Source organism: Manacus vitellinus, unplaced genomic scaffold, assembly GCF_001715985.3.
Source record: "Manacus vitellinus isolate BGI_N305 unplaced genomic scaffold, ASM171598v3 scaffold_19_pilon, whole genome shotgun sequence".
NCBI classification, from domain to species: domain Eukaryota; kingdom Metazoa; phylum Chordata; class Aves; order Passeriformes; family Pipridae; genus Manacus; species Manacus vitellinus.
Window position 1 is genome coordinate 9,902,492 of NW_021939395.1, and position 26,349 is coordinate 9,928,840.

Below are 26,349 nucleotides of genomic sequence, written 5' to 3' on the forward strand. Positions count from 1 at the left end.
AGCAGCATGCCTAAAGAAGCATATCCAAAAAACCCCAGTGGTAAGCCCATAAGCCTCTTCTTCCAGACTGGATTTCTCGTTCCAGAGACGGGAAGGCCATATGTGCCAAGACACTGGAATTAAGGTACCTGTAAGCAAGGTGATGGTGTTTGTACTGCACAAAGCAGCTTCTTAACTGGTATCAGTCAATAAATAAGTAGAACATCTAAGCAAACTCTGGAAGTGTCTGGGATCAGCTCATAGGAAAAACAGTCAATTACAACCTTCTACACATATATTGCATCTATTACAGAAACTCATTTTTGGAGTCACAAACTAAATGTCTTTTTGTGCCACCTCCTCACTTCTGTCAATTCAGTGGAGCTCAAAGCAACAAAAAGACCTTTAGAGAGTTTAGCTTGTCTCATCCATGCAGGTATTTTCAACTCTGAGTCAAACTTACCTGAGTGTGTCAATTGAAGATAGTTTTACGTAGCGTGTACCGTTTTTGTATTTATTTTGTCTGATAATAAACCCCTTGCAACTGTCTTTCTTGTCTAAGACAATTCTACACAAAGTCATAGTCAAATTTACCTGAGTAGAAAAGAATTAAAAGAGTGAGACTCATTTCCTGCCTTTCCATGTCTCCATTGTCACACTAATGGGAAGGAGAGGATTCTGTACACACTTTTCAAGTCTCCTCCTCATACTAAACTACCATATAACTACTCTTAATTCTGCTTAATATCCAGTTGCAGTACTCCACTCCCCATTACTGCAGAAAAAAAGCTGTAACAAGACCAGGAAAAGTAGACCTCGGAAGGTAATAAGTTCATGCAGGATCAATGATCTCAAAACAGGTCAAACCTACTTAAATAAAATGCAAATTAATAAATCAAAATGGGAAAGAAGCAACAATTTCCAAGTGTGTGACCAAGTTTAATGATACATCTGTTCTCTGAAACATTTGACCATCAATAACATTTCATGGGTTATGACGCCCAGAATGTTACTTCATAGGTGTTTTATATGAATATTTACAAAGACTTTCAAAATTCAGTGGCACTAAACAAACGAGAAGAACTTAAAACTTTAAGCTACAATGCTTAAAAAATGTAAACAGTTTATTTTACATAGTTGTAAAATATAAGAACTTTCTAATGCAGCTTAATTTCGTCTGGAAGGTGAATATATCCTGGTGCCCATGAACAAGGAATGAGAGAATTCTTTACACAAGTATTGTGCTCCAGTGTGCAAAAAATTATATATAAGAAAGGAATCTAAAGTTCACAACAATTAAGAGACAACAAAAAAATTTTCACGTCCTGAAGTCGAGAAATTTATAAAAACATTTACACATGGTTGCTGACCCACCAAAAACTTGCATAACTTAAAATTCTGAACAATAGCTACTACAAATTCAAGATCTTTCCCAAATGGAATTTTGTGCAAAGACCTGACTAGATTATTCAGCATTTTTCCAGCCTTCCCTTCCCATCCCCATTCCTGACATCTAGTGGCCACAAGCACCACTAAAATCCTTTTGATGGATGTTCCAATTTGTGCATGTAGCCAAAAGGCACACACATGTGTGAGTAAATTTTCGTGCAGAAACCTGTGCAGTTTCACAATAACGTTGCAAAACAACTGTTTGCAGAAAGTTTAGAGTCTAATGTTTGGCAGGATTATTCTTACACATTCCTTTCTGTCCTACAAGCCCAGGTGTTAACAGGCACACTGCTTTCCAAGGATCCAATATTTGAGTAGCCTTAAAATAAAGATTTAAAAATAAATCAGCCTGTAACATTATTATATTAGATACTTTGCTTTTGCCTGCATTATTTATGGAATTCTAATCCCACAGTACCACATAGCTTTATGCTGTCAGTTGCAAAACAACTAAGATACATATTTCTTTTTGTTAATGAAGACTTTAATTGCTCCAGTAAAGTCAGCTGATAAAAGCACTTCTGTGTGATCTGTCTTCAGAGCTCCTGAAAAGGAAAGAGAAAAAACTGTTAGTTCATTAGAAAAAATAGATAAAAATCAAGCTGTTATTAAAATATAAGATATCACTGTGATATCCTTCTTCCTCTATCATATTTCTGTTATCTAGTCAGTACTTAAAGAAACATCTGCATTTCTGGGAAAAGGAACATTTTTATTGATTTTTGATAGAGCTCTAACTCCTAACAGCCCCAGTGTAAAATGAATAATCCTAAAGTACACAAGACAACAGCTCTGCCCCTCACCTCACATTCTCTCAGGTTTCAAGAATGCAACAGCTGCAGAGCTCATCATGAACACCTACCAGAGGGTATAGTGTCTGACGTCTCAGAATCTTCTCCCTTACTTTCAGCTTCTTGCTTTTCAGAAGTTTCCAGTGACACCATCAAACCAGGATTTGGAGCAAAAATCGCAGAGGTGACGACTGCATTGTGCGCTTCAGAAAGACAGTTGAATTTTGATTACCTTGTTTCAAGGAACTGTTAATTTTACAAGAATAGCAGGCAGAAGTTCTAGCAAATATCCAAGAATCTCAGTGCTACTGGCATCTGGTAAGCTCAGCATTCAAGGAGCAACTGTCATTGTTCTATAAGCTTGGAGATTGCAGAAGTTGTCGTAAGTGCCCAAAACCAACTGGCAGGAGGTCCAAAACACATTTGATATAAACATGGCCCCATATTTCCCAAAAACTGGGTGAGTGTGGTGGAGATAAAAGAGCTGCTTTTTTTTTTTCCCCTTTTTTTTTAATCCCACCATGAAAGAGAAAAAACTGGCATTTATTTTCAAAGTCACTTTTTCATAAAGGATCTAAGGGTTGATAATTATTTTGATGTCTACACTTCTACAGTCAAGTTCTGCCAGCAAAATATTACATTCATTCAGAAACTCTTACTGAAGCTGGACAAACTCTAAACTACTCTGTCTCCTGCCAACCCAATCATGCATCTGAAGAGAGACTCCTGTGAACAGGGATTTCTGATAGTCCATCATTTACAATGCCTCTTGCTAAGAATTTGTTCACACTAAATGCATAGCAAATAAAACAATGTTCCAATTTGTAAATCATATAAACTTCGATAAAACAAAGATCAAAAGCTGGTTTTTACCTTTAATGCCTTCCCAGAAGTCATTTCGGTCTCTTCTTACAGATGTAAACTTGCTCAGGTCGTGGTACGTACTCCAAATATAGACATATTTATCTTCTGAACCACTTACAATGTAGGTAAAGTCATGGCTAAAGATTCAGAGGAGGAAAAACATTACTTTTCTTAGCTGTTCAAGCATCCATTACAGTAGCTCTGCAGATGACTTGCAGCTTTACAAGTGCATTCAGGTTGAGTTCACAATTCAAACTGATCCTTTATTTTAGTCACTACACTTCAAAAAAATACACAGCCCTTAAATGACTATGTGTGCAAGCTTCCTGATGCTCTCCTTCTGGAAGAGAATTGGTTCTCATGGACAGTTCTCCTGCAGCTTCTGACAGAGGAGTGTGGGTCTAACAGCTGTACTAAGCAACAAGAAAATGGCATCATCTTTAAGTGTAATTTTCATCTGTTTGAGCCCAGAACCTGTGTGAACACCTGAGCCTGTGTAACAGGAATTGTTTACAATACAAACACAGGCTAGGGAAGATGCAAAGCATTCAACAAGATTGTACTCAGATGACTGTATAATGCACACTGACAGACAGCACCTGCAAATCCAATTCAGGTATTTACTTTTTACAGTTGGGTGACCAACATATATCTGACAACAATACCTGACAAATTAAGGAAATAAAACCTATTTATCATGGAGGAGAGAAAAGATGCAGAGTTCCAGCCCCAGCAGTTCTAGCACAGTTCCTGCACTTACAGGAATATTAATGGACACACATCATACTGTTCAACAGGATTCACTCATTCACAGAAGCTCCCAGCTCACAGGCAGCTTCATCACTCTTGACCAGAGCCTTTAGTTACCTTGCTATTCTGAGCCAAGTGACATTTCAGAGGCTCAGTTTCATACCAAAGTAGATTATTTAAACAAAAGCCTCTGTACATCAGCCACAGCATTTCCCAAATCCAACAACCCCGTTGTTAAAATACTGTCTTACCTAAAGCTGGCTTTGATTTGGCTGCTGCTGTTGACATAACCTTTGTACTTCATAGACAGAGACAGATCTCTTAGGTCATACAACCTGATTCTGGAATCATTTGATGTCACTAGTATCTAGAAAAGAAATAAATAAATTTAGAAGTGAAAACAATTAGCATGCCCAAAAAGGAGCAGCAGAGTTAATTCCAACAGTCAATATCGCAGTTCTTTTGCTTAAAAAAGTGTCATAAAGAATAGGCCCAAAGAGGTAGAATAAGATTCAGGACAATGACATTTTTCTCTCTCACCTTCTGTCAACGGACAGAACAACTTCACTGTCAGGACCACTCTGACTGGTCTGAACCAGAACAGCTGCTCTCTACTGAAGTAAAACATGGGCCCAAAGAACACTCATCCATTTGGAATGGATATTTTGGAACACATTCCACAATAATATAGCAGAACAGATCAATCATGAAGCACAGATTAGAGGCCATTATCTGCTATATAAACAAACTGGGCTTTTCTTGGTTGATGAGAGTTTGCTTTTGTTTCACATTTTTCAAGTCAGAAGCTTGGAAGTACTTATAAGGAACAGAAAGGGTTCTCAAAATGCATAAGGGCCCTCAGCTGATTAGCCCTTCTATGGAACCTTAGAAGCAGACTGCAGGTTAGCCATTAGTCTCAAGATGACACTAGGAAAAGGGTGCAGAAGAGCAGCAGGTAAATACTGACCCCTATTTATCCAATCATTCATGCAACAAAGTTGTGACAACTCTTGGAACACCATCAGATTACAGAACTTCCTATTTATTTTCAGGAGTTCACATTAAGCTCTGATTTATTACATAATTACAACTCAAAGCATCTGATGGAAACCCATAGGCACTATTGATTCCTGAATCTTCTGCATGTCTCTGGAATTAAGTAATTTCTGTGTCACTGTGTGATACAGGGGACAACAGCTGGTGATCTGCTATTCTAATAGAGCCAGTTGTTGATCCCACATCACTCCTGAAATTTCATATACAAGTGAGACACTCTCCAGCTTTAGATTGTGACTTTAATACTCAACAGCATCTTCTTTGCCTGGGGAGAATTTGACCCTTTTGCAACATAAGAATTCAGTTTAGACTGAAACAAGAGGACTGATTCTGGAGAATCAAGTGCACTTGTTTGAATAACAGCTTCTGAGCTTTCAGCATTTTTTCAGCTTCTGTATGAAATACATTTTGAAATGAGTATTAAATTGAAATGAGCAAATGAGTTATTTATGCCAAAGAGGTTTTCACTGAAAGCCATCTGTAACCATTTTCTCACCTCTACATTAATCAGAACATAATGTCAATTAAAATATACATATTCTATTCTACTACTATTTACAGTCTAAATCAGCAAAGAGTAGGGCTGATCTTAGTAGTGTTAAAAGACTTACTGAGCATTAAATATCAAACTTCAATACTGAGCCAAAGGTGCACCAAAAGACAGTACCTTATTTTCTCCAGGCAAGGGTTCAATGCCAGTAATTTTTCTCCCAACTCTGTTTCGACCCCTGGTAGAACGCACGTGTATTTGTGTGTGGTACTTCAAGTGCTGAAAAGACATTAAAGCATGTCCTGATTTGAAATAATGGTGTAAAAGCTTAACTTTGCTTCAACCTCTAATAGGTATGTTTCTCGATATTTAAATAACTATGACTTCTAAATCTGTTTGTTATTTAACATAAAAAAAAAAAAATTACACAGTTTCAAAAACTTTTTACCTCTGTGTCATAGAAGATGCATCTCCCATCGTAGGTGCCTATCACTGCATATTTCCCATTCTGACAGAAGTTGGCAGCTGTAATCAATTTTGTCTGCCCATCTACTTCATTCCATAATGCCACTTTTTTGTCAGGAATGTTCCAGAGTCGGAGTTTTCCATCCAATGAACCACTTAAGAAGTACCTGTCATCCTGAGAGGACACATATGTTTAATTTCTGCTTGTGCTATGAGTATGTCCCTGACTTCCTTAAAACCTTCCCACTCCATTTCCAAACAGCTTCTCTCCTGAACCTCCCAAATAAGAACTCTCCCATGAGCTGATTATAATGTTTAAAGGAATTACTGGCAAATGGAGCTCAAATTCTTACAGATTTTTGACAAGATTACACACATACGTTAAATCTCAGGTTAGAAAACTGCTCACTGTCAGCACAGGTACTTTCTACCCTCTCAACTTAAGCTGGAAAGACACTAACCTTGTCAGGAGCTGGAAGCTCCTTTCAGAGTTTCCAATACATCTACTAGTTCAGGGAACATGGACAAATGCTTTTCCTCTACTTGAGTTTTATTAATATTAGGAAGCTTTATTACAATACTTTTTAAAATTTATAAAAAATAAGATAGGTTGGAAGGGACCTCTGGAGGTCTCTGATCCACCTCTCCTGCTCATAGCAAGGACAGCTTCAAAAGTTTGGTCAGGCTGTAGTGGATTACATCCTGTCAAGTTTTAAACACCCCAAGGATTCTGTGGTCTCTGGACAATCTGTTCCATTTCATTATTCCACTAATATTTCATTGCAACATCCCTCACTGGAAATTCTAATTTTTCACAAAGTTACTCTAAACTACAACAGCTGTGATATTACAGCCAACAGACAATTCACTTTCCACATCACAAACAGTTAAACCACATGGACACTCTTGGTGAAGCTCAGTGAAGATGAACACATAGTTCTGGAATAGTATCCATTTTTTTAAATGCACAAACTCTATTATTCAATTATATTTTTTAAAATTTGAAAATACAGGGAGAGGACTGTTAAAATTTTAAATTCTGCCTCTCTAGAAGTAAGAGGGCAGTTACACTTACCCTTGGATGGAAAGCTATAGCAGTGACAAAGTCTATATGCTGGAAACAGCAAAGACATTCTCTTCTTGATATGTGCCATAATCGGACAGTTTTATCCATAGAAGAAGAAAGCAAGAAGTAATTCTGTGAAAGAAGAGAATTCCATGGTTATTAACAGACACAAAAGTAACTGAAAATACAGAAGCAATCTGATTGGTAAAGCCTTACCAATTTCTCTGTTGCCATGAAACTCAACATTTAATCCTTTTAGATTAAAAGGTTAATCCAAATTATCATTATTGATTGGTGCTTTCCTTAAGACCAGTACCTTGACCCTCAGTCACTGAAAATTTTCTGGAAGAATCTTAATAAAAATGGATACTTGGAATGTAGTTAAAGTATTCAGAGAAGAAACAGCAAGACAGGTTTCAGAGATGCCTAAGATCCTTTCTCCAGTCTGTGTCCTTATAACTGTATTGCCATGTGGAAAATTAAGTGAATAAGTTTTATGTGAAACATTTTGAAAGTTAAGTACAAGGTAATTCTCTCATTTTAAGATATATGTATATATTCAGAAACTTCAGAACATGCACACTTTGCATAAAACCAGTGAAATACACTGAAGACAAGAAAAGCAGTAACATCATAAAACAGAAACCAACACAACTCAATGGAAAATCCTCCCACTCTAAACAATTTACCTTCACTACTGAATACACAACTGTAATTGTTACTAGTTTGATATTTTTTAAGGTAACTTTTAATAAGACAAGCCCAGGAAGGTTGCTCATTTTATTCCAACTATTTCAGCTGGAATATATGTTGCCTTTACAAAACTTTTCTCTTAACTTCAGTGACTGTTTCACGTTGTTTAAATGTATGGTTCCAACGGCAACTGACAAGGGAAAACAAGGAAAACACAGGAGAACTGTGTAGACTGTATTAAAGTGCCTTACTTTAGACCAGGAAAGATCAAGAAGATCTGCTGTATGGCCTTTGTATTTGCAAAATGGTCGTTGACGAAATGGGGCATTTTTATCATCTGGGTCTTCATCAACTCCACTGCAAATCTATCAGAGAAAGGTATAGAAACATTACCAAATATTAGCTGGAAAAAAGGAACAATAAATAACAACTCTTACTACTTTAAAATAAACAATATTGCATAAATAAACAACCAAAGTAAATTTCAAGTACAATGGGTTGTGAAACATCACCCTGACACTGCAAAATTAAGAAGTTCTGAGTTTTCCATTCTTATAGCTCTTATTCAATGGGATCAGCTTGACAACAATTGAAGCAAACATCTAAAGATAAGGTTTTGGAACAAAGTACTTCAACCTTGAAAACTGCATTCCACTTCAGAATATAAACTGTGAGTTCGAGTTTCCATGTTTGTAGTGCATATAAAGAATAATAACTTCCTAGTAAAAGACCATTTCAAAATAAAAGGTGCAAAGTAAAAAAAAAAAAAAAAGATCCTAGAAGTTCCTATACAAAACCTCTCCAGAAGCGAAAAACAAACCACAAAAAACCCCCACCAGCACTCAAAACAGCATTCCTGATGTGTGTGGCTAGGCAAGCCTACTCACTTACCTGAGTTAAAGAAGGATTGCTGGCTTCCCAGCTTCCCCCCTCCACCAAAGCAATGCACACTAAATAATGCTACTGCTAAGATCTTCACTTAAACCCTGATTCTGTCATCTGTTTCTTACACTACTGGAAACCAAAAATAGAAAAAAATCACCTTAAATACATTAATTTTAATGGCAAGGTTTACTACAGTATCTGAAAACTACACAAGTTAGAATATCTGAGTACTCTTCGTTAGTCATGTTCCATTTATTCTACAGTTATGTGAAAAATTTAAATGCGTCAGGTTTTATTCTGCTTTTGAGCATCCCATTGTTCAGTTTGGCCTTCCTTGGAAAAGACATCATCGAGTCAGATTTTAACCACACGTAATGCTCAGACATAATACATTAAGACAGGAAATTCAACAGTGTAGGTCTTTTCCCCCTAACTTTTCACTCAGCCATCTCCTCTGGCAGGAGGCCACAGCACAGCTATGCAGATTTTGAAATGCACTGGGTTCAGTGACAGACTTTCCTTCTTGCACCCCATACACATGGGATTAACAGTATTTGACTGAAGATGTCTACTGATATGACAGTTTCTTCACCAAGGACACCACCCAAGAACTCTTTAATGTGTGTTTGGATAAAGCAACAATGAAGATCTGGCACTACAGAACAAAGCGACGCCCCCAGCTCCTTCCCTTCCAATACCTCGTGTACCTACCCCTGCGTCGGTGTCAGACTTGGAGGAATTCAGACTCTCTTGAGATGGGGAGGGAGAGACACGGCCTGGAACAGAGACAGAAACACCACAGTCAACATTAAGTTCCCAAATAACTAAAATTTGTAGTGTTTTAGAGCGATGCATAGAGAGATACCTTCTGTGTTGTACTTCATGCGCATGTTATTGAAATAGTCAAAAGCATTCTTCAAAACCCATATTCTCACTACATTGTCCTGTCCTGCAGATGCCAGCAATCGACCACAGTGAGAAAATTTCATTGTCCACACAGCACCCTGTCAATAAAAAGGGATGATTGTTTAAGTCACATAAAGTGCTTTTTTTCCTTACCAAAAAGCCTTTCCTATAACGTCAACTGACAAGACTTAGCACACACAGAAGATACCACAGTAAAATAAACTGTAGATCAAAACACTGCTAAGTAATTGTTGAGTCTGGGGGACTATGCAACATGTGCAAAAACAGCTTGAAAGAAAGCACCCACAGGGCAGAGGACTGTAGGAGAGGAGAGGACTGTGCTCCATATAAAACCAGCACAGTTGGTAACAGCCAGCCAATGATTCTGAGGGACTTAGAACCTCCTATTTATTTTGTAGAACTGACAACTACTTGTAGGTGCACTTGAAGTTAGCATCCTGCTATTGAATCAACAGCTACTAGGCAAGTGACTCCACCAAGTTCCACCAATTTTGGTTGGTTTAAAAAGTCAAATATTGGCATCATGGAAACTAACATACACAAATTACCAGTAGGACTGAAAACTTCAAGCTTGCATGACAAGTTTGAAATCTCCAGTCAATGACTGCTGCAGGTCATTACCCTTGGCCTAACACTTCAAGATGTGGGACTGCTTCAATTGTCAGACAGTTGCTGTCAGCAGAATGATTTGGGAAGTCATGGTATTCCAGACTCCACAGGGAAGCATGGACACCTCCAACAGTGATGAATAGGTAGCTTTTCTGCCTCATTCTCCACAGGCATCTCTGCAAATATCATATCCTGGCCTCTCCCCTCCTTATCATTCTGATCCACATAGTCCATTAACCTCTCCCTACTTTTGCCTCCAGAATCTATCAAGCATTTCTTTCAATACTTGTGTTCGACTCTCTAATAGACAGACAAATTTATTTGTTGCTGAGTAGGTCAAGCTTGCTGCTTCGTGCTCAGTTCAGGTAGTGGAAAATAGCCTCTCTCAGCCTAAATTTGTAATTGCAGGAAACAAGAAACCAAGTACCACTCAAAGCCATAACTCTCCAAGGGAAAACTCTGGAGAATTCCTGATGCCCAAGTATTTACACACTTTTTTCCCCCTGAAGATCTGGTCAAACCAGCCAAAATTTTCATTTTCTTGCCAGACTATTATTTCCCAGAATGAAGCTGTTCTTCAGGAAGAATAAATCTGACAGTCATTTCTGGCAGTTGCCAAGTAGATGAAAACTAAAAGTTGAATCTCACACTGAACAGATTCAGCAAAACCACAGATGGAATTTGAGACCTACCATATGCTCTCCACTGAGATCCTGAACAACTTTAATTTGTTCAAAATCGTAGGGTCCTTTGAAGCCATGAGCTGCTTTGAACTTAACTGGTCTTGTATATGGCATCCCTTCATCATCACTGGAAGAGGGATCATCTTGATCTGTATGGAAGACTAAGAGGAACACAAGTTCAGCAGTACATATTGCAGCACCCACTTAATCTGTTAGTAAGCATTTGCCAATACTTTTTGGTAGCAGATTAGTCTTGAATTAGCAAATTTCTATAAGACAATTTTAAGATCTTAGAGCAAAACAGGAGTACTGTTGCATCAAGATCTAAAAATACATCTACACTAGTTTTAGGCTGCAGTGAATCCAAACACTGAACACTGAAAATGAGAATTGCTACCAATTTTTGTTCTGCTCCTTTCTTTGCATCGCTCTTGCATTCAGCAGATCCTGCACTAAGTGATTTCTGTCAGTTTAATGTGTGATGAAAATTATTCTATGGCTTTCTTCTGACTGAATACACTGCAATGGCCTGGTGATGTGCCCATGAAGCATAAGAATTGCAAAAGAGCTGTGGCCAACAGCCAGTGGCAACACAAGATGCTGAAGTGCAGCAGTTCCATGGCACTTATCTCAGGCTGTGGTTAGACCAGCTTGCTGCAGTACTAGATGTCTGTCTGAAAGAAACACTGATGAAACAAGAAGGGGAGAATTCAGTTGTAGTTGGGAAGTCTAGCAGGAGTTCAAGCTATATGAGAATTTTAATGGTGGCACTGGTTGCCCAGAACACAATGTAATTTATTAAAGTAATGAAGACAACCCCCACTTCTACCTTTGGTGGTATAACTTTCAAAGAAAACTTTACATTTTGATATCCAGCTTTCTAACAGCAAAACAAAAAATTAGAGTATTCAACTGGTTTAGCTGGTAAGGTCTCTCAACTACTACAAGAATTTATCCTTGTAACCTGGTAACCTCAAAACGCCTACTAAGCTGCAAGCTTTAACTCTAAAAAGTCATATTATCAACTGCAGAACAATGACAGAATGCAGCAGTATACGTTCCTCTGCCAGCTTTGATTCCTAAAAGCACAAGGATAAACAGACTATCCTATTAAAAAGAAAAGAAAGAAAGAAATGTTGTTTACCTTCGTCTCGAACACTCTTAACCTTATTTACAGCACGTTCACCGTATTCTTCAGCAAGGTGCTTTGCTTTCTTCACAGATTTGCCAAGGAACTTTTTCAGCTGAGTCCTTAAAAAGAAAGGGCAATTTTTCAACACATTACCATGGTAAATTCTCATTTTTTGCTATTATGAATCAATAGTTTTGATTTGAAATGCGATCTTATCTCTTTTCATTACTGTTTCTTAAAATAAGCATTTAATTTGACAGCAGTCATGTAATGTTCAGTTCAACTGCAGAGCTACAGGATTATGTAAAATCAGGTATCACTTGTGAAGTGATTACTTAAAGGGTAGCTTGTTCAGTAGTCAAATGGGAAGCTTCAGCTTAGAAAAACAAAACCTGCATTTTCTTTCTAGGGAAAGTAAAAACCATGAAACAGCATCTTACGTCTTTTGTTTTAACCTCCCTCCATCAGTATCAGTTTGCTGTGTCTGCATTTTGTCTTCATCATCAGACTGTGCTGCATCATTACTAGGAAATACAGAAGTGATTGTTAATATGAAATCATAATTAATCTCAATTGAATTAAACATTAGTAAAGTAGGGTCTCCATTTTAGGATGCATCTTTATTCCTCTATATAACACATTAGAAAAACATGGACACTATGTTATTCACATAATAAACAGATCTTTCAGTTCTTAGGCATCTTGATAATAAAGCTGCACACACTCTTTAGGTGCCCGAGATATATTACTCTCATCCACAAATTTCTAACTTAAGCTTATTGTGATGCTTTGAAATCTAAGAGCAGACAAAATACATGATATTATTAGGAACTGGTAACATGCCACTTTGTTCTCATATCTTACTTTCCACAGATCAAATAAACTAACAGTGGTCAGTTCTGTAACAGAAGTTTGTACACAGAAGAGTTCAGTTCTAGAAAAGTGAGCTTTTCAATGGTAATACAGCAATGCAAAAAGCCTAAACATTGTCTAATATACAAATTCATACAGGCCTTTGAAACAAACATCTAGACTGACACTATCTCCTGATCATTAAGAAACTGTCTTTTTCTATCAGTATTTACAAACAGACTCAGTTTTATGCATCAGAAGGGTCTAAAGTTCTATTAAGAACAGGTAAACCTCAAGGTAGTCAGCAGTGCTGATGACAACAGATCTTCAGGGGACCAAAGTCTACTAAATGAAACACTGAAAAAGCTACAGGAGGTGGTGGCATGAACAACATACAGTACTTGAACATAAACTGTGTTTCATGCAGTGTAGAAATTACAACATCTAGCACATCAAGGGCTGGGAATTAGCACTCAGATTAGTCAGACTGATGAACTGGGGCTCCCTTTACTTGCATAAGAGCAGCCTCCACGTATGCAAAAACTACAAGAGCAACAGCATCATGATTCATACCTGACGTATTCTTTAGTTCTCCTCATGATATGCAAAGTTAGGGGATTAATGCCTGTTGGTAACTTTTCTTCTGCCAGACTCAGGGGTATTTCTTCACCTGTATCAAGGTTTTTTATCATTACACTTGCTAGAATTTCCTATGGAAAAAAAAGTGAAATCAAGAGAACTCAATTAGACTTCAAAACCTAGAGCAAAAGAGAAATCATCTGAACACACGGATTATTCATCTTCACGGGAAATTCTGTAGCTCACTATATATTTATTTTGCAAACTGTAAATTGGCATGTTAGTGCAAACACTATCAACCACTATACACAGATGAACAATTAGATTTCATCACAAGCTTCAATTTCAGAAATCAAAAATGCAGCTGTAAAGACATCAGCCACTGCCTGACACCTTTCATGCTAACAACAAACACATTACGTAGTTAAAAGACATCGCAGTCTTCCCCTTTCAGATATTCTAACTGCCATAATTTAGGTTTAGTCAGACAAACCTTACATATAGAGAAAAAGCATTTAGACCTAACTAGCACTACAAAGGAAAAGGTTTACTTGGAGCATCTCATGAACACTTGCATAGCTTCAGCTATGGTTAAAAAAGCTATACACTGATGGACACAAACAAAAACTTACAGAAGCCTGATATCATCAGGACTAATGGAAGTATTAACTGAAACAACTATTTTAGCACTAGGAAGATTATTCTTCTATTGCCAACTCCTTCCCCTTCTACACACATGACAAAATGCCAGGTTTGCTGGTGTTCCCTCACATGGAAATCCTGTGAAGTGTTTGCATACCCACATTGCTAGGAGTGCTGGCACAGTGGCTTTGCCCACCTAAAGCACTTTGTGGTCCCTGAGTCATTGGCCCTTCAAAGCATGAGCTGTAACAGACCTGAAACACCATGAGCTTGTGTTTGTCACTATGCAAAGCAATGCACCATGCACAGACCACATCCATTAATACCTCATCTGTGAGCTCTCTTCCAGAATTAGACCTGGGTCTTTGTGGTCCAAGTACTTCATTTGTTGTTTGGCCATCAGCTGCTTTCCCATTTTCCTGAAATTTTGCAGACACACAATACATTATCTCTACTGTAACACTGAAATAATAGAAAATGTTACAGTTATCAAACTTATAACCATTTCCCAATACCTGTGCAGTGACGATTTTATCTCCACTAGTTGCACTGGCCAAATCCAAAGAAGGCTGAGAATCTTTGGGCACACCCTCTGTCACAGTACTTGAGGTTAAAAGACCACCAGCTGTGAAGGTGTCTCGAGAAACTGAAAAGGGATTTATAAGAAAGAAGAGCATGACACTTGCCACAGACCAGCATTGAATCCTTACATCAGAGTTACATTTTGAACACTATTTCCGACAAGTTTGATATTTTTAAAGATAACTGCCACCAAATCTAAGTTTCAATTATGTATTTCATATACAGTTGGATATTTAGGCACAATTTCACACCTTGGCCTTTAAGTTTTATTAACTTTTTTTTTAATAGTCATACCCCTAGTAACCCAGGACTACTCATTTTCATGAGACCTCAGTCCACATCTTGACTTGCACATTTCCATGCAAATACAGACCATGCACTTTTATTTGAAGTAACTTTTTTAATGTACTGATGAGTCAATTTCTCCTTGCTACAGTAGCAGCTATTTTAGTAGGAAGTGTTAGTTTACAAGAAAGTCTATGCATTAGGAACACTTCTAATGCAAAAGAGTATTAATTCATTGTAAGAAGTTAAGACTGTTGAAGGATTTTTTACACATCAACTAAACTAAAATCAGAAGACTGAATGATCCTTCACTAAAAACAAAAATAGCAACCATGTAGATAACTAACCCCATCTAAAATAGAATACTTGCCTTCTAAGACAGGTTTCTGGACGTCAAAATCCAGTTCACTCTTCTTCTTCCGCGGCGGTGGTGCCGGCCGAGCAGGGGGTGGAGGTCTGGGGGGAGGGACGTTTGTTGGAGGTGGGGGCCGAGCTGGGACAGGCTTCTTTGTGCTCGCAACTATGTCAGGTTCTACACTGAGCTGCCTGGGGGGCTTGGCTGGGGGCATTTCTTCTGTTGTGGAAAGGTCTTTGGTAGAAAAGTCCGAAGCCGCTTTTTCTAAAGTATTTGCCTCTTTCTTGTCTGTTATGTCCTCGTTTTTGGATGTTTCTCCTTGTGCTTCAGATTCAATCACTTTGTGGTCAGTTGCATTTGTTACTTTTGTTAGTTTATGAGTTTCCTGTTGCTCAGAAGTAAACAAAAGCTTCCCAGACTCCAGTTCAGTGTCCTTACACGTACTCTGATACTCTGGTTCTCTAGTGTCTTCTGGTAATGGTATTTTAGCAGCTAATACTTCTGGGACATCACTAATGATACCTGCTCCAGAAATCCAAGCATTTGCATCTGAAGTTGGAACAGTCAATTCTTTTCCTCTAGAAGCTAAAGAATCATCCTCTAGTTGTTGTGCCTTCTGGCTTTCTTCTATAATACTGTCAATGATCTAAAGAAACAAAACAAAACCGTTCTACCAGTCACCAGCAGGCACTTCCTGGGTACACTTACCAGTGCCCATACAACACCCACAAGAAATCTTCCAATGAAGAGTTGCTTTGCATTCAAAATACATTTTGTTTATGAATTCTGGAAACTAGAACCTTGGTGCAGAAATGGGCATATGCAAAAGATAAAACTCAGCCACTAATTTCCAGTCCTCTTTAATGTACTTTAGGATAAAGCTCAGAAACAAAAGCTGCTCACTCTTCAGTTGTCATGCACTGCTAAATATGATCGTGTAAATTACACGAATAATTCAATACTGGTGCATCCTAAATATGTTTTTAGAATACTTAATTTGGTTTATGCCTTTAGATGAACATTCTTATTAACAACCAATTCTAACCTATGACAGTTTCAGAATGAATACCGATCATTCAATTATTTAACATTTCTAGTTTGATGCTGGAAGCTCAAAGCAAGATTTAACTAACCTCTTTTGAATCATCTTGTTTCATTTCTTGTACAAAAACTTCATTTCCAGATTTGATGAGTTTGCTATCCATATCCTACAGAAAAAATGTCATAAGATGATATTAGTGTAGTTCTTCAGGAAGATGATCTAGCAAAAAATATAGCTACTACAAATTAAATAGCATAAAGGACAAATATTCTGCTACATTTTCACACATTACTGCTGTCACATGCTTAAACAGTAATGCACAGTACATGAGAAGTATTTCACACCACCAAACTCAGAAAGCCTGCACACTATGAAACAAAAAAGGCAGTTATTTTTAAGATGTTTCGGCCTCAGCTAAAATCAAATTGAAGGTAGCATGAAGTTTAGAGAAACACACACATTTAATAACCTACAGCAAGGATTACATATTAAAGTATTTTTTTCCTTTATCGGCTTGTGGAATAGGATGTAAGAATTGTATTAGAGCAAAATATAATAGTAACTATTTAGAAATTTCCAGGCTAAGTCAGGCAGATCTATCAAGTAGTCTCAAATATGCTTTTGAGGTTCTAAGATGGAATCTTACAGCCTATAATTATTCCTAGTGCACACTGTCTATTTTAGCCATCAGTCATCTTCATGCAGATCCTTCCAAAATCTAAACAAACTGAACTGAAAATATTCCATTTGTAAGTGAACATATTAATCAATTCCTGAAAAATCTTAGGTTCAGAAATGCAAGTAGTTCATACAACAGGATACTGCTTTAACCTAAGTTGATATGGCGTAGTAAGAACTTTATTGTACACCTTCCGGCCCTGCTAAAAAGCTTGTCCCCATCTCTCTTATAAACCCCCTTGAAATATTGAAAGGCCACAACATCACATTGCCCATAAGCATATATATCAGCAATATCTGAAGGGGAACCTGATGAAATCCCTGACAGTGGAAGAGACCTGTGGAAAATCCCATGGCCTCAAAGCAGAGCCAACTACAGCAGGGTATTTTCAAACATTTGCCCATATACTTTTGAACCTTGACAAGATTTAGTGTGACTGTCTAGTACAGATACCTGAGAAATTTCTTTTCAGACTTCTTCTAGACTCTCAGATAGTCAAACAGAATCTTTAGAGCATCCTAACATATTATGTTTGAAACCCCCCCCCATAACTCCTGCAGACATCCATCTTGGAGAGTTCTGACCTGAAGAAATGGCATATCGTGCAGAGACAGCTGCAATTATAGAAAAAGTCTTTCTCCCTCTCCACTCCCTCCTCCTCCTTCCACAAAGTTCTTCTAATCTAAATGCAAGCTCTACTTTGCTTTATCACTAAAATCCATCTTCAAAGACACGATGACTTAAATACTTAAGTGTAATCAGTGCCTACAGAAGCCCATTATATTAATTTCTAATTCTGTTGACATTAAACTCACACACCTGTTAAACTTTGGACTTAGGAAATATTTCTTATCCATTCCAAGACAAACCATACCATTAGTCACACATTCACTGAACTGATACAACACCAAGCAGAGAAGCCACTACTTTTTCCACCTCCAGAAACTTAGCTCTGAACAAGTGATTTAGGAAGATACATAAAAAAATAAAAAACCTACAAGCAACACAGAGAACTTCATAACTAATAATTCATGAAGGCACTGAAGTTAGTTTTGAAGTTCATTGATTGCACTGAGTTTAGTGAGAATGATAAAACAACATTTCTTGAAAGGCTTACACACGTAATACTTAACCATTAAAGGGACATTAAACAGGACACAAAATGGGGGGTAAGGCTCTGTGCCACAACAGCTATAGCAAGATATGGTATCACTGTAAAAATACTATTGATTCAGAGCAAAGTGCTGCTGACAAATGAGGAACACCAGTTGGATTTCCCAACACTTTCTGGGAAAATGACAAGCCTTCTTTACGTCACAGTATTGTACAGCATCACCTTTGGCCCTTCTGAGACCAGGAAATGAGTGTTAATTGCACAAGGTTCCAACTCCTCACCTATTCAGTGTGTGCTGGATTCAGCCACCCTGTCACTATGCACAGATGCAGCATAACAATTACCTGTGTGGGAAGTGGCAATGCTGTCTCATTAAGCTAAATATAGTGTTTTATCTTCACATAACCTAGAGGGAGGCTTCTGAACTACAAACATTAAGATTCTTCTTATTTTGGAGACAGAAGAGAGCAAAATCAACTATTTCATATAAATTGAGACCAAAACCCAAGTGCTGCAGAGACTTGCTTAATGCTCACAAATCAGTTGGAAGAGGGTAGTTAGTTATGTAATCAAGTACAGATTAGTTAAATTGCACATACACATTTCAGAATAAAATGAGGTTCATGACACTGTAACATACCCTAAATAAAAGTAAAGCTGGAATTTCAAGAGACAAGCACAATTGCTACCTGCAATGAGGAAAGCCTATAATTTCTTTTGTATGTAGATGTCAGGGCTACTGCAGCACATCTGCTTTGGGTGGAATACTCAACACTGTGTTCACCAATGTGCACTTGAATGATTTTATGAAGAAACTCACCTTTAATACACTGGTTCCAACTTTTGTTGGTGACCTGTTAGAAAGAGAAGACAGGCTTAGGTAGAGTTCAGAGACACTAAGCTTCATTTAAACAGTCTACAACACAGCCTTCCTTTACAGGGAGTTTATACTTGATGCTCTAGACAAGCAACAAAGGGAATGTTTCTCATACCACAGTTTACAATTAAAGTGGCCAACTGTACACAATGTATAGATCCACAGCTTCTACAAACCCCGAGAGTTTGTCTGCAGAATCTTCTAGAAATCACTTTTCTATCACCCTTTTCTAATAAATGGATGCTATTACAAGTACACACTTAAAAACCTTGTGCATTACAGAGAATTTAAAATTAGCAAGTACACCAAGCACTGGGTGGACATTAAAGAAACCCAAACTCTCAGAAAGTCGGCACTATCACAGCCATTCTGCTCCTCAGACTCTAGCAAACCTAGTCTTGTTTCTAATCAGGACATTTGCTATAAATAGAAATAAAACACACTGTAACAGGAAGGAACTAGTTTTGCACTACTTTCCAAAATACGCACTGTGAAACAGTGAATTTGCATTAGCAACCACTCACACTCCACCTCTCATTTCACTAATTAATGAAAGAACAAGCTATCTTAGGGGAATGGTATCAAATAATTACTTCTCATCAAGTCAATTCAATTAGTGGATGGTCAACTCCTATTACATCCTGAACTTACATCTTCCACAAGGCTTTCAGAGTTCTAGAAGATGTTTAAATATTGAGTCACACTGCTTACTCTGACTATGGAATCTTGCTGATACATAAAGCAAAGGTTGAGCCAAATGATTTTTCCAGGTTCCTTCCACACTGGGCTGTTGTTTGTCGGCCACAAGCAGAGACTAAGATAAATTCCCTAAAAGCCTACTGCCCAATGAACTCCTTGGATCTCACAGGCATCCCAACTGGCTACCAAGGCCAGTGACACTCAACAACTCTGAGTATCACCTTGTACCAAGTAACACAGACAAATACAGAGATCTCAGACTCATTTGCCCCTCCTGCCTCCAAAATGATGGTTTGAAGGGACAGTACTTTCTGAAAAATAAAACTATTTCCATTTAATTTTTAGGAATTTCAGTTCTCTTTACCATCTGAAAGCATTTAATCACAAAAAGCAAAGATTACCTTTATACAGCAGAGCTAAATAAACAAGAAAGTACAGTGGTACATAGACACTGTATCCTTGTAACTAATTTAACACCTTAAACCAAGATGCTTCTGTCCAGATATTGACACTTAAGGTGCAAAATATCTGTAACACAGTTTTGAGGCATGATCCTCCTAGAAGGCACTAATGCCAACAAGCAAAAATGAGCAAAATCCATGTTTTGACATGAAAAACAAGAACATTTTTTGTCTCTCAAAATACATTGCTGGGAAAGGCCGCTGCCCCTGTGGAATTTCTGGTTACTGAAACTTTTTCAGTTCCACTATCAACTTCTGGATTTCCTTAGAAGTAGTGGCAGAAATGTCTCACAGTTCATTAAATCCATAAGATGACTCTAACAATGAAATATATTTATAATTGCAATATAAATGCCTAGGCTACAGCAAGGGTCCTATTGTACAGACACTGCTTAGACTTTACCACCTAAATAAAATGCAAATCCTTCAACTGCAAATAGATACTTTAGTTTTCTTCTGTGATACTTTGCACCAATTATTCTGTCAGTTCTGGTACAGGCAACTCATTCTTGCACTGGTTATGCATAATAGGAGGCTCAAAAGACACTGCTACTCTTTTAGACTTCTTCAGCTAATTAGTTTTGCAGGAAATCTTCACTCAAACAAAACCAGATGTTATTTCCCACTCTCAGTCTCTACTCAACAACCTTGAGAAAAAGCTGCTTGAGTGATAAGGGTTACAGAGCCAGCAGGTGTAGAATGTTACATCGTGCTGACAGCTTGACAGAGCACACGTACACAAGTTAAGATGGAAATTACATGGTTTTAAAACATTGCAAAGCTTACACAACTGTTTGGCAAAAACACAACTTTCAGATCAGTTTATAATACAGCCAGCTAAGTTCAGTGGCTTCTTTGAGATGACTTGAGCTATGTGTCTGAAAGCACCATCGTTCCCTTATTTGAGAAGAGTTGCTGCTCATGTGCTCCTGCATTTGGACAAAGTCACTCACACGGCCAGTTTGGTAACTGAAGTTTTTTGTAGTTCAACGTGACTCTGGAATGGTCTTGTTTTCCCAACCACCTGAATTTACCAGCCTTCTCCACTCCCCAGTTTTACTTTAAGGCCACTAGTTATACGGATGCAGTATCTCAAATCCTTGCATTTTTAAGAAGTATATCTAGTGGCAAAAGTGTCTGAAAGGATTTACATGAAGGTCAATCCAACGATCAAATATTGATTTTGCTTTGAAAGGTCTGTACTTTACAGGGTTATCAGGCAGAACATGAAAACTAACATGTGCCACAGAAAGCATAAGGCAAAAATTTAATCTAGTATGATTGTTCACTAAATAGTGGGATTTAAAAATTGATAGAAACAGATCTTCTAGACTGTATTTCAGTCTACTTCTAAGTTTTACACCTGTTTAACAGAGGAGGAGTTCAAGGTTTATCTACAAAGGTTAAACAAAATTCAAAGAAAAATCCCATTTCACCTGCACAAACAGATGTCTGATTAGTCTCAAAGTCAAATAAACTCATGAAGAGCTGCTTTTTTATTTATCCCACTGTCCAATTCATCCTCACAGTGACCAGACTACAGGAAGCTCCCATTCTGACTGTGAGGCAGCTCCAGCTCAGCACCTATTTGAAATAAGCTTCACGTTTTCAACACACTGTTGTTAAGTTATGGGACAGAAAACAAAACATTTAGCCCTTCAAACAAAAAACAATGTGAATGACTGGCCTTGGGCAAATCCCATACTGACAGTGCCTGCCTTCCTGGGAGGATGTCCATTGTTATACAGCAGGTGTGCTAACAGGCAGAAGGGAAGAGGTTTACAGTGCATGTGTAGCAGCTGTGCCCTGCACAGAACATACAGGTTCAACAACCAGCCCAGGAACTGCATTTACCGCTGTCCTGCACATGATGTTCCTCCCTCTAACTCGTGGCTGGCCTGGAAGCTGTAATTACTCTTGCTACAGCTCTCCCTGGCAGTCCACACCTCCGAACCCACAGATTCACTGCTGCAATGCACTGTTTGGGCTGCCCTGGGAAAGCATTTGGGAGCTACAGCAAACTCAGAGCACAAAAACGCGTCTGCAGTGCTGCAACAACGAACACTTTACACTCCATCTGTTTGCTGCCAAGATCAGCTTTGCCTGTTAGCTAAAATACACACACATACACAGAAGTTGTACTAAATATCTCCCACATGTCAACAGGGCACAACTTAACCTTACCTAGCTTCCTACACAGAGGAAAACTAGATTCTTCAGGAAACGGATTAAGGCAACTTCAAAAAGACAGGACTACTAAAGTTATAATTCAAGAACTTAAATTAAGGTCCCAGAGGACCTTTATCTGCATCATTATCTGCATCATCTCTTTTGTTTGGTTTCCCATAATAATTTTTAGGATACAAGTACACCAGGAACAAACTTGGCCCCTACTGTTAGGCAAACGATATCTGTTAGGTTTGCAGCTGATTTCAGAGCAGACATATCACTTTTCTTATAAATAAAATATAGAGGGCCTGTCACATGTCTGCATTCAACCAGGTGTGTCTTACTTCATATTTTCTTTCTCTCAAAACTGTCATGATCCTGCACAGGACTGCTCATGCCTCAAAATTTCAGCTCATTTTCTGAAACCTTCGATGGTTATATGTTTCTAAAGCAGAGTGACAGAGGTGAAATAAGGGCATCTTCTGGCACAGTACCTCTCCCCCTCTCCATCTATTTGATAACTAAGTCCAGAGTACACTCTCCACAAATTCCTGTCAAAAGCAGAATTACATGTAGAAGGTGACATCTAGAGCAGAAGTGAAGCACACAGGCCTGGCCCGGGGAAGTTCAGTACTCTCCAAACATCTGGTTTGACACACTTCACCTTAGAGGAGGCATAAACCCAGGAGTGCCACCTCGGGCCACTATCATCTGAAAGAAACACCTTGTAACAAGTTCTGTAATTTTTGCTAATTAATTCTATGTATTTGAGGATGCAGATATGGTGCTTTCCTTGAGAGAGGGACTTAAGCATCAGTGTCTCTTGACTTACAGTGGGAACTGGGAGCTTACATTCAACTTGAAAATTTCACTCTTACACACTAGGCAATTAAAAAACAGCAAAGACATCTGCAAGTCGACATGAACACTTGGCACCACTTTCAGAGTTTCTTTATCAGCAGTTATTAAACTTCCCCACACAGAACTCAGGACAGGGAGGAGGAAGATACAAACCCCACATTTTTAATGAGGGCAAATATATCTACACTGTTTTGCTAAAAACTGGCCATAGCATGTGCTGCCAAAAAGGATTCCCACTGCTTTTACTGGTCATCAGAACACTGACTGCACAAGGAAATGTCTCAAACTGCAGAGGGCAACATGCACTTGTTTTCCGTTGCCCTTCCTGCCTCAAGAAGGTTTTGATTTTTTTTTTAGTGGTCACAAGTCAACGCCATTACACATGCAAAAAAATCCAATCTACAAGCCTGCTGCCAAGAAGTGTCCAGTGTAAATGTGAAATCAGCTCTTAAGAAATCTCAAAGCCTACTTAGAGAAAATACTATCCATACTGTCAACACAGATTCGGTAGCAGACTGAATTACAGATCAGTCTGTATTGCAAACTAAGCCCTCTGAGATCACCTTTTTATTTGACTCAGGCTCACAGAATTCTATTAACTCGAGTCTATGATGTATTGCTAAAACTTAAGGAAGAGCAATGGAGAAATTAAAAGCATTCTTCACTTTAATATCTAGTGAGTGACTGTCTATACCAAGGTCTGCTTAGATACAGGTGATTGAAACCTGCAAAGTCAGGACACGTGGCATTATCTGTACCAAGTTAAAGGTTGATGTGCAGTTGGGCAGATTTAATGGCTCAGTTCTACCAAAATGTCTGTTTCCCCCTTCCCACCTGCAGCCTCAGACCGTACAAATCCCACACCTTCACGCTCTCCTGTCCCTACCCTGACAGGTTCCAGCTGCTTTCACTTATTGAATAGTTTTTACTTTTTCTAGTTTTCATCTGTTTTCAGTTACTTTGAGTTAAAGCAACTCAGAGAAGAGTTTGATGATCACTAGCCCCAGAGGAAGGCAAGCAGTTGGAGAAAAACCTCATTTCAGCAAAAGCACTGTTAATCTGGCTTATCACATCTGCAGAACTGTACACCAAGACGTGCTTTTCACCAGGCTATGGAAGAAGATAAGTTCAGAAAAGCTTTGATACAGGATGTGCAAGTGAGGAGAAAAGATCTAGCCTTTCCTTTGTTCCAGGCATCCAGTGACCACTGACACACAGATTAAAACAAACTCCTTAGTCAATTATTAAAGCTTCAAATGCATTGATCTCACAATCCATATCTTACTGCTCTTTGAACAAGCTACGTGAAACCTCATCCCACCAAAGGAAAGAATGCAGAGGTTTGGTCCAGGTTACACAAAAACCAGAACTGATACAAGTCATAACCTTTTCCAGCACGCAGCCAAAAAGAGCTTTTTACAAAAAGAGGGAGCACATTTGGCTGACACCAACAACACAGTGCCATGGTTAGTTCTGAGGCAGCACCACCGGGATCTACATTATAAAAACCTGTTAAAACTGCACTGCACAGAACCATACGCTGGCTAAATGCAAGAAGCATCAAAACGACAGAGAATCGCAGAATTGCCAGGGGTTGGAAGGGACCTCTGGAGATCATCTAGCCCAATCCCCACGAGAAACAGCGAAAGTATTAGAGGCATCATTAAAGACAGACGACAGAGCACACCAGAAGTTGCTCTACGTGCAGCAACAGCTGCCTGTTGCTGACAAAGCTCGCTCTCTTCTCCCTTCTCGGAAAATCTGTTACTTTTATAGCGTTTCAGGTCTGCCGGTCCCGACTCCATCTCCGCACGCCTCTTCCCAACACCGCACACGGGAACGTAAGATCACACAGGTCTGACCTCATCACCCCACGGTCACCGCCGTCCCCCCCATCCCGGGGCTCCCCCCGAGCCCCGCTGGGTTCCCGCACCCCCCCCGCGCCGTCAGGGGGGGCCGCGGCCCGCGGCGCCGACCCGCTCCCCCCCCTCCCCGGGCTCCCCAGGAGCGCGGAGCCGCGCTGAGGGCGGGCGGCAGAGGCGGGCGGACTCACGCGCGGGGAGCCCCCGCGGGTGGCACGTCCTCGGGGGCATCGTAGAACTCCTCGTGTTCGCTGTCGGACGCCATGGCCGGCCGGCCGGGCCCGCCGCCTCGCCACCGCGCGCGATGCGCGAAGAGCGGCCCGCGCCCCGCCCCCGCCCGGGCGGAGCTGCGAGAGCGGCGGCGGGAGGGGCGCCCGCGCTGCGGCGCCCCCTGGCGGCGGCGGAGGCGGGTGCGGGGCGGGGAGCGGGCGCCGCTCGGCCCCTCACAAAAATCACAGACTCACTGACGCACAGACTCGGTGAGGCTGGAAACGACCTCTGAGATCATCGAGGCCAACCTTTGACTCAACACCACCGTGTCAGCTAGACCATGGCACTGAGTGCCACGTCCTGTCTTGCCTCAAACACCGCCAGGGACGGTGACTGCCACTTCCTTGGGCAGCCCATCCCAATGTCAAATCATCCTTTCTGAGAAGAAATGCCTCCTAATGTGCAACCTAAACCTCCCTTTTGCCACTGTGCCCCCTTGTCCTGTCGCTGGTTGTCTGGGAGAAGAGCCTGACCCCCAGCTGGCCACACCCTCCCGTCAGGGAGTTGTAGGGAGCGATGAGGTGCCCCTTGAGCCTCCTCCAGGCTGAACACCCCCAGCTCTCTTGGCTGCTCCTCATCACACTTGTGCTCCAGCCCCTTTCTGAGCTCCGTTGCCCTTCTCTGGACCTGCTCCAGCACCTCAATGTCCTTCCTGAACTGAAGGGCCCAGAACTGGACACAGCACTCGAGGTGTGGCCTCACCAGTGCCAAGTACAAGGGGAGAATCACTTCCCTGGCCCTGCTGGTGGAGCCCAAGAACCCTCAGGTTCTTGTCGCTCACTCTCCAGCCAAACCACACTGGCTGTGACTCCCAGGTGCTCTGCAAACATGGTAGCCACGTGCCAGTGTTTGTCCCCTCTGTCAAACACCACCAGAATGCCGGGGGAATGGAGACGAGCGGATACACAGTGGGAAAAAGGAAAGGAGAGAGCTGATGTGTCCCTACCTGGCTGCAGAGGGAATCGAGAACAAAAGTTCGTTCACAGAAAGGGTGATTAGACATTGGAATGGGCTGCCCAGAGAGGTGGTGGAGTCGCTGTCCCTGGAAGTGTTTAAGGAAAGACTGGACATGGCACTCAGTGCCATAGTCTAGTTGTCATGGTGGTGCTGGGTCACAGGTTGGACTCGATGATCTCAGAGGTCTTTTCCAAGACTCTTTTCTAAGATGTTGGGATTCTGTA

General features: G+C 39.9%; 1 protein-coding gene across 2 annotated transcripts; it reads right to left on the bottom strand.

Annotated features, from left to right (window-relative positions):
* Window positions 1–897: 897 nt before the first annotated feature.
* WDR44 (WD repeat domain 44) lies at window positions 898–24,942 on the bottom strand. 2 transcript variants are annotated; one of them, XM_029959131.1, is made up of 20 exons: window positions 24,899–24,942; window positions 18,790–18,823; window positions 16,268–16,342; window positions 15,150–15,780; window positions 14,428–14,558; window positions 14,239–14,331; window positions 13,265–13,401; window positions 12,280–12,363; window positions 11,852–11,958; window positions 10,717–10,868; window positions 9,354–9,492; window positions 9,200–9,264; window positions 7,855–7,968; window positions 6,920–7,042; window positions 5,828–6,019; window positions 5,557–5,658; window positions 4,085–4,200; window positions 3,093–3,220; window positions 2,291–2,422; window positions 898–1,973 (listed from the first exon to the last, which is right to left on the bottom strand). In XM_029959131.1, exons 1-20 carry the CDS (start codon window positions 24,901–24,903, stop codon window positions 1,879–1,881), a joined length of 2,655 nt encoding a protein of 884 aa, XP_029814991.1. In that variant the 5' UTR covers window positions 24,904–24,942; the 3' UTR covers window positions 898–1,878. The 2 variants fall into 2 exon arrangements, with proteins under 2 accessions (XP_029814991.1, XP_029814992.1); XM_029959132.1 differs by lacking the exon at window positions 24,899–24,942 and adding an exon at window positions 24,805–24,823.
* Between the last annotated feature and the right edge of the window lie 1,407 nt (window positions 24,943–26,349).